An 8,924-nucleotide genomic window follows, 5' to 3' on the forward strand; every position below is an offset into this window, starting at 1 on the left:
TCCAACTGTACTGACGATATCCTCCAAACTACAGTCTGTGCCGAGTCCAACTGTACTGACGATATACTCCAAACTACAGTCTGTTCTTCCAGATTAAGAGATGGCGTCTCATTTTTCAATGCCATGCCCAAATTAAGAGATGGCATCTCATTTTTCACTGCCACGCCTAAAATAAGTTATGATGTCTCATTTTTAACTGCCATACCCAAATTTTGTGATGACATCTTGCTTTTCACTTCTACGTCCAATTTAAGTAGTGAGGCCTTTCCATCTTTTTTCCCAGTGATGTCCAAATATAGTGATGATGTCCCTCCAGTTCTAGGTTATGTCACGTCTGACTGCAGAGATGAAGCTCTCCAAGCTTCAGTCTGTTCTGTAGCTTACTTGAGTGTCGGTGTCCCTCAGTCTCCACTCCACAAAACATTCGACTGTAGAGACAATGTCCCCCAAGCTACAACCTGTGCAACACCTGACTGTAGTGTTTATGCTCCCCGAACTCCGTCAAGCCAATTACAGGATGATGAGACAACAATTATTGGTTAGTTTGCTACCACAATATAATCCAACTCACACACACACAAGGTTTATGCTTAATATGCATTTTGTTTTAGAGTAGTTAACATGGAAATGCAATTAACTTAAAGGTATTTAAATTGTATCATTTATGTATGACAAGTACGGGTAACTAATAGTTTTTAGTGTGACAAATTATTTTTTAAAGGCACAAATATTCAATGTATTAACTCAATTATTCTTTCTCAATTCTAGTTTTTAAGTAGACAAAGTAAATGCTGTCTCTGTGACATTTTATGGTGATATCTCTTATTTATTTTTTAACAGACATCAATTCACACCGTTATGAAATCGGCTGTCAGTTGGGTAAAGGAGGCTTTGGAATCGTGTACGCAGCAACTCGTTTAAATGATGGCCTACAGGTATCAATTTGTATTACTTACATTATTTTTCTAGCTAATCATGTTTGTCCTATTGTACTTGTCTCTTTCTCTCTCTAATGTATGAAATGATGTTAACTCTGCTGACATGATGAATTATAAATCTCACATACATCACCTTTTTGTTTTGTTGATCAGGTGGCAATAAAATTGGCATCCAACAAGATTACAAAGTTCATCAGCATTGTAAGTAGGCTGTGCTCTCTGTTTCTCCTCTCAGTCACTGCTTTCATTTTCAATCATCTCATATTAACATTAATCACAGCCTCTAAGTGGTTTTTCAGCAGTCAGTCTGTCATTGTCAACAGTTTGTCCTGGAGTTGTTTAAGTCCTATATCTTTCTTACCGTCATAACAACTGTGTTTCTTCTAGGATGGTTATTCTGGACGTCTTCCTCTGGAGGTTGCTTTGCAAATTCTTGCAAATAAAGGCCCCAGGGTGGAGGAAATCGTTCAGCTTCTGGACTGGCGGCTGGATCCTGACTGTTACTTTATGGTCCTAGAGCGGCCCGTGCCCTGTCAGTCCTTGTTTCAGTATTTAAAGTGCTACAAAGGCATCATGGACGAGGACTTTGCTCGAGTTATAATGAACCAGGCAATATTTGCGGCTCGGATGTGCTGCCTTCGTGGAGTGTTGCACCGGGACATAAAGCTGGAAAACCTTCTGATCAACCCGGACACACTCGAAGTCAAATTGATTGACTTTGGCTGTGGTGCAATCCTCACCGACGGGGGTTACACGTCCTTTACTGGTATGTATGATGATCCCTCAAAGCTGTGAAGTGGGTGTCTAATGGGATCCTCTGCTGTGAATCAAATGATTATGAATATCTAGTTAAAATGCTGTTTTAATGGAAACCAAATGTAATTTCCAGGCACAAGAGAGTACTGCCCTCCTGAGTATCACATGACCGGCCAGTACCTCGGGGAACCAGCGACAGTGTGGTCACTCGGGATCCTCTTGTTTGTGATTCTTTTCCGTAAATATCCAAAGAGACGACACCTGCACAAGATCAATGATAAAAACTGGACTAAAGCTGGCCTGTCAAAAGGTTAGATCTCTTCTTCAGCACAAACCAATATGGTCGTTGAGATAATTTAACTGTCCATCAAAGAGATCACGTGTGAAGTTCAAAGTGATATTCAGACATATCTTTCTTTTTTTTTCTGCACAGAATGCTGCGATTTAATTCGCCGGTGTCTACAGATCGACCCAAAGCAGCGGATTGAACTGGGGAAACTCAGTCTCCACGACTGGCTTATGGTAAATACATTCTGATGATTTGAAGATTTGCCTTGGTTTAATTATAAGACTATGGACCTTTGCTTTTTTACTCTTTCTTTTTATACAGTTTTCTTTTCCTATTTGCTGTAACTGTTATATAGTCGATCTATTTGACCTGATTTGACCTGCTCTTTAACTTTCTTTGTTGTGCATTTGGTTTCTGTCCTGTTTGAGTATTTTGAGACTAAACCTGATTTCTGTTGTTTCAGACTGCAGACAAGGAGAATAACAACGACACAATAATGGGTCAGTTTGGTACCATAAACACACACACACACACACACACACACACACACAGTCTTCACATGTTTTACACTGACTTTAGTATGCACTTTTCTAATAATAGCAATTCAACAAGATTTCATTTACATTTATATAAATGTGTGTAAGGTGAAAGTATGTATTTCACACAGAAAAAACACACACATATATTTCTTTATTTTATGACTACTATAGTTTCCTTAAATAGTTCTGTAGTGTGCCAGTATTTTTTAAGCACAGATTTTTAATGTCAAGTGTCAAATTGAATATGAATTATAAAAATAATGATTTTCTTTCTACATCATATCTTTTAACAGACATCAATTCATGCCGTTATGAAATCATCTGTCAGCTGGGTGATGGAGGCTTCGGAACCGTTTATGCAGCGACTCGTTTGGACGACGGCCTACAGGTATCAGTTTTCATTACTATATCTCGAATAGAATAACTTGATGATTATTTTTGTCCTGTGTTATAGTCATCTGATGCATCTAATGCAAGCGCTCTGAATTCATATTTAATTTACTGTTTAAAGCTCTTAAATTGTCAGAGCTTGTTAAGTCATGCTCTACATATTTGTATTTAGGTTCATGAAAATGTCTGTTCAGGGCTAATGTTTGGAATGAATGAAAGAGTTGTAACTCTTACAAACATCGTTGTTTTTTTGTTGATCAGGTGGCGATAAAAGTCGTCTCCAGCAGGAACAGAAAGTTCATCAGTATTGTAAGTAGGCAGTGCTCTCTCCGTTTCTCCTCTCAGTCATCCGATCACAGACTGTAGATGATTTTTCAGTCTGTCATTGTCTAGAGTTTGTCCTTTATCCATCTAACCTTCATAACAACTGTCTTTCTTCTAGGACGGTTGTTCCAAGCCTCTTCCTCTGGAGGTTGCTTTGCAAATCCTTGCAGACGGAGACCCCAGGGTCGAGGAAATCATCCAGCTTCTGGACTGGCGGGTGGAGTCTGACCACTACATTTTGGTGCTAGAGCGTCCCGTTCCCTTTGAGGAACTGAACTGGTTTCTCCTGCAGCAAATGGGTACCATTCAAGAGGACATGGCACGAGTTATAATGCGCCAGGCAACATTCGCAGCTCAAACATGCTGCAGACGTGGAGTGTTTCATCAGGACATAAAGCTGGAAAAGCTTCTGATCAACCCGGACACACTCAAAGTCAAGTTAACTGACTTTGGGTGTGGTGACTTCCTCAGCTGTGTGGGTTACACGTCCTTTGTTGGTATGTATGATGATCCCTCAAAGGTTACAGTGGGTCTCAAACTGAGGGCCGTTCACACAGGACCCTGAGTGAATCAAGCTCATGGAATGGGATCCACTGTTGTGAATCACATTAATTCTTGCATAGTGATGGTTATACAGTTAAAATGCTGTGTTAATTGTAAACAAATCTCTTTCCTCCAGGCACAAGAGAGTACTGCCCTCCTGAGTATCACATGACCGGCCAGTACCACGGGGAACCAGCGACAGTGTGGTCACTCGGGATCCTCTTGTTTCTTATGCTTTGTGGGGATTTTCCAAATACACCAGACCTGCACATGATCGACGGTCACAACTGGACCAAAGATGGCTTGTCGGAAGAATGCAGCGATTTTATTTGCTGCTGTCTGCAAATCAATCCAAAAGAGCGGATTGAACTGGAGAAACTTAGTCTCCACGACTGGTTTATGGTGAGTACATTTTTTGATTTGTTTTGATTTATTTATCAGGTGTCATACAGTCAGATGATCAATTATAATGCTGAACGTCTTAATTCTTATTTCTGTTTAATGTATTTAAACAGTGAACCTGATTTTGGATTTTTCAGTTTTTTGTTTAGGATTGCTGAAATGAGGGGAGCAAAAGAAAATAGTGTAAGTAATGACAAGAAAGAAAGTCATGAAATTAAAGGAAATTTTAATGAACAACATAGGTTTTCAATATATATTATTATCATCTCCACTGAAAGCTATCAAAAATAACAATAACTATATAAAATATAAATAAATATAAAAGATTCACTATGTTGTGTTGCATAATTACATTTATTACTTAAAGCTGCGGTAGGTAAATTTTGACGCTCTAGCGGTTAATAACAGAACTGCTTGCGTGTTGCGGAAGGACATTGTAGCCGGAGCTACTTCTCTCTGTTTATGTCTATGAAGAATCACAAAGGTACTGGGTTACTCCGCTGTGGTACCCCCGAAGCAATCTAAAATAGTCTGAATATAAACACTTATTATAGGTGCACCCTAGTGATTCAGGACAAGCTAAAAACACGGTTTGGAAAATGGATTCATTGTGTACTCGCTTATTATATAAATTTTCTACATTTTGAACACAAACAAAGTTACGGACCTCAGCTCTGATTGGTTGTTTCTTAACGGGAGCTGATGACTTTCTGCAAATGGCAATAGGAGCACTGGGAGGAGCCAGAGGAGCTTGATTTTTTCACAGATTATCTGTCTCATATTCTACTGTCAGGACATGATGACAGGTTTAACAAATATGTAAAAAATATATTTTTACAAAAGTTACCTACTGCAGCTTTAATATAAGAAGTTTATTGTTACATTCATTCATTAATATCATTATATAAATATACAAAGGTGCATAAAATTATTTACACTTTATATAACAATGTAGTATATAAATATATAAAACTTAACAAAAATATTATATACATTAACAATATAAAGAAATAAATGTAAAAAGGTGCATGAAATTAAATATAATTTTCTATAACAACAATATAGTTTATTATATATATTAATATAATATACTTTTTTATATAAATAAATGAATATAAATAATATGTGTGTGTGTGTTCAATATATTTATAATGGTCAAAAAGTGAGATCTAAGCAGGTAAACATTTCATATTTGACGAGAGTTACAATAGAAATGTGAAAGGGGTCATCGGATGCGACATGCATTTTTACAAGTTGTTTGAAATGTGAAAACTGAAATGTGTGTTGCAAGTGTATGATAAAAATCCAGCTAGTGTTTTTTTTTTTTTTTTTTTATCTGCTTAAATTTTTAAATCTAGCCGATCTCAGATGCCTGTCTGTGTGACGTCATAAAAACAAACCCTCCCTCGATAGTTTGATAGACAGTAACGTTTCAGACTGGACTGGTGTCTTACCTTAGACCCGCCCTGAGTGAGCTATCATCAGTCGGCCGTTGCTTCACCGCTGGAGCAAATGTAGACAAGACTTTCACCTAAGTGATTGAGGTGTTTTTTTGTTGGATGTAATAATGAACAAAGCCGTTGTCATTTACTTCCGACATCTGAGCCACTGAAGACGCAGTGGATTACCTTTTGTTTCTGAAGAGAATGCGCCCCTGATCTATGTTTGCGCAAATCATTCATGATCCAGCTTCACCTACAGAAGAAGTGAGTATAAGGTTTGATAAATCTTTGCAAATCGCCTTTCCTAATAATGTGCTAATTAGCAAGTTTCACGATGAATGCGGCTAAAGTAAACAGTCTCTCTCAGAGTTGCTTGAAGAGAGGGGCGGAGTCAGCAGAGCTCATTAACATTTAAAGGAAAATGCGTTTCAGAGATGTGTCTCACTTCTGTATGCATGTGCAGTTGCAAGAAATCAAGAGACATAAGCTTTTACTAAAAAACAGCAAACTAGGTGCAAGCCCATAATAAACCTAAACAAATGCAAAAATCAGAATCGCACCTGCCTACTTTATGAACTTCAGAAACTGGTTCGCTTTATGAACCAAGCCTAAAAAACAGGCCAAAGGACATTTATAATAGGTGGACATGGCAACACCTCAAGAACGCACTTTGTGAGTATAAACATAAACGAAACATAAACAAAACACGTCGTCTCAGTCAGTCATCATTTTGCTAAAATGTTCAGGTTGGACCAACATGAGGGTGAGTACATTTTTATAGTTTTGGTCTTGTGAACTAACATTTTATACTTCATTGAGGTCACTTTCTTTACTCTGATGGAAAAACAGCCTGGTCCACTGAGCTGGATCCTGCTGGTCTGAAGGTTTTAGAGGAGATTTAGGTCTCTTTTCCTGCTATTCAACCAGCTCAATCAGCTTAAACCAGCAAACCAAGTCTGCATAGATTTTCCCTCAGGTTTATTGAACAAGCAGCTCTTTTGATATATTTTGTGATATACATACAGTACAGATGTAATGAAATGTCTCTTTCTGTCTTTTTGTAATTTAAGAATTCTGTCAATTATCGCCAGGATCAACTGGAAGTTCCTTGTGAAGAACAGAGGACACGTTGTGTACGAATGTGCAATTAGAAGAAAATTTTAATATGAAAGCTCAGAATATGGTAAGTGCAGATTTACTGGAGTGAAATTTATTATATGATACATAGTATCTTATCATTATTGATTTTTGTTTTTCATGAACAAACCTTAGTGTATTATGTATGTTATGCATTAAAAAAAAAATTTATCAGTCATTATCACAGTAGGTAATGTCTTATGTGAACATAAACAGTTAAGAAAGAAATCTGATGTGTTGGATCTGTGCGTTAAGTCTTAAAGTGACAGCAGCCTAATACTGTACTCTGTTAAGCTTCAATATGTAGAATACAAACTACATAAAAAGTGACAGCCACTTTCATTTTTTAAATTTGTCCCACATACTAAATAGGACCGTGTGTTATTGACAGCCGATAAGGTATTAAAAAGTGAGGACAGCATTCACAATAAAGGTTTGAATGCTTAGAAGTGAAAGTTTTCAAGCAGGCCAAAAAATAAACTGCAGTTGAAAGTATGGTAGCAATATATTCATAGAGGGAAAGTGATAAATAAAATGATCTCTTCATGGGTTATCATTTAGAAATCTAAACTCTCACAATACATAACACATGCACCTAAGGATATAGATTTAAAAAACGACACACATGAAAGTGCATAAGTAGCTGAAAACAGTGTTACAGAACCACAGATGCACTTTAAAATGCTTTTTAGATGCACGACAGTGTACTTCACTTGTAATTAATGTGAATAGCACTGAGATGCAGACTTTTATTCTTTATATGAAAACGTGCATTAGTAATATTCAGCTCGATGTGCCCTCCTGTGGCCTCAGGCGAGAAGCCAAAATACTTTTTCCCACTTTAGTTTTTCAGCCATTTTGACAGCCCTACAACTTCCCCTTTATTTGCATCTGGAGGTGAGCTGAACGCCCAATGTGCAAAGACTCCTAAAGAACCGGACAGCAGATCTCCCTGTCCTCCGCAAGGCCGCCCAATGCTCTTCTGGTTACAAGGTCAGCACTGAGAGCAAACAGAAAAGCAGCACGTTAGAGAAAAAAAAAACAGAACCATATGAAATTTGAATGTTTTAAGAAAATCACTAACTGTTCTTTCCGTCAGTAATAATGTCCTCCTCCCCTTTTAAAACCAAGGTAAGATGGCCCAAGGCGATGCTCAGTTTCTGAACACTTCTCTTGTATTCAGATAAAAAGCTGAGGAAGAGTGTGTGCATAAAGAAGAAGAAAAGGCTCGTAGGGAGCTGATCAAACAATGAACAATAAGACCCAGGTTTCATCCTCTAATGCACCATGAACTAATGACAAATGTCCAAGTGTCCGATGTATAAAACAGGTATATGCCACTACACTATATACTTGGTTTAGATGTTGTTGAGCATCACTAGACAGTTACACCATGATTTAATTATCATATTGCTAATGCATATAGGACAACAGCATGTAAACAGTTGTTGTAGGTACATTTTAAAAATTTGCTAGGTTAGTCTGAGAGGTTGCTAAATATTGAAAAAAAATTGCTAACACCAACAGAGAGTTCTTCTGGAGTTACACGTTCCCTTATATGGATAGGAAAGAAATGTAACTGTTAATTATAAAGTGTGAGTAAAGGGAAACTTAGCTGTCTTGCTGAATTCTTTCAGTTTCTCATCCATAATAGCATCAGTGCAGTGTGTAAAAGTGGAAATTCATTACATCTGTTTGAGAGATGTAATGAATTATTAATGAAATATTAGGCCTCCTAATATTCTATTGGTCCACTAGACTCCCGCTTTCCTATTGGCTCACCAGCTGTCGTGCTTCTATTGGCAACTGAGCTGCTTGTACACAAGCAGAGCTGAGGAAGTCATAAGTGGGTGGAGCTTAATGTTTGATTGACAGAGCTAATGAATGTGTTTTATGATTACATCATTGTTCAGTGTTGTTGTTTTTTAAGCAGGAATCTGCATATGACACTTCTTTTTTTTTTTTTTTTACTATAGTATTAAATTTACAAAGGGAACAAAAGACGACACTCCCACTACTTGAACTATGTATTATGGTTGCTAACGATAAACGGACACATGCCAATATGTCTACTAGCACGTCCGTTTTTTTGCATTTCTCATACCTCTTCATATGCTGCTTTTCATACATGAACTTACTTAAGCAGTGCGATGCAATGAACATG

General features: G+C 37.5%; 1 protein-coding gene across 6 annotated transcripts; it reads left to right on the forward strand.

Annotated features, from left to right (window-relative positions):
- On the forward strand, positions 1-7,745 carry LOC113098935 (uncharacterized). 6 transcript variants are annotated; one of them, XR_003289234.1, is made up of 14 exons: positions 1-538; positions 841-935; positions 1,092-1,139; positions 1,326-1,704; positions 1,828-2,004; positions 2,128-2,216; positions 2,447-2,483; positions 2,816-2,910; positions 3,174-3,221; positions 3,355-3,733; positions 3,916-4,181; positions 4,319-4,364; positions 6,694-6,806; positions 7,606-7,745. XR_003289234.1 is itself a non-coding variant. In XM_026263983.1 (12 exons), exons 1-12 carry the CDS (start codon positions 124-126, stop codon positions 4,328-4,330), a joined length of 2,040 nt encoding a protein of 679 aa, XP_026119768.1. In that variant the 5' UTR covers positions 1-123; the 3' UTR covers positions 4,331-4,491. The 6 variants fall into 6 exon arrangements, 2 of the variants coding, with proteins under 2 accessions (XP_026119768.1, XP_026119769.1); XR_003289235.1 differs by having other exon boundaries at positions 6,715-6,806; XR_003289236.1 differs by having other exon boundaries at positions 4,331-4,364.
- The last annotated feature ends 1,179 nt before the right edge of the window (positions 7,746-8,924 follow it).

Source organism: Carassius auratus, unplaced genomic scaffold (assembly GCF_003368295.1).
Source record: "Carassius auratus strain Wakin unplaced genomic scaffold, ASM336829v1 scaf_tig00216744, whole genome shotgun sequence".
NCBI classification, from domain to species: Eukaryota; Metazoa; Chordata; class Actinopteri; order Cypriniformes; family Cyprinidae; genus Carassius; species Carassius auratus.

Coding starts and splice junctions, on each gene's coding strand:
- LOC113098935 (XM_026263983.1), top strand. CDS start 124: ATGCCCAAATTAAGAGATGGCATCTCATTTTTCACTGCCACGCCTAAA. Junction 2,005..2,127: donor TAAAGCTGGCCTGTCAAAAG/GTTAGATCTCTT, acceptor TTTTCTGCACAG/AATGCTGCGATTTAATTCGC. Junction 3,734..3,915: donor GGGTTACACGTCCTTTGTTG/GTATGTATGATG, acceptor TCTTTCCTCCAG/GCACAAGAGAGTACTGCCCT.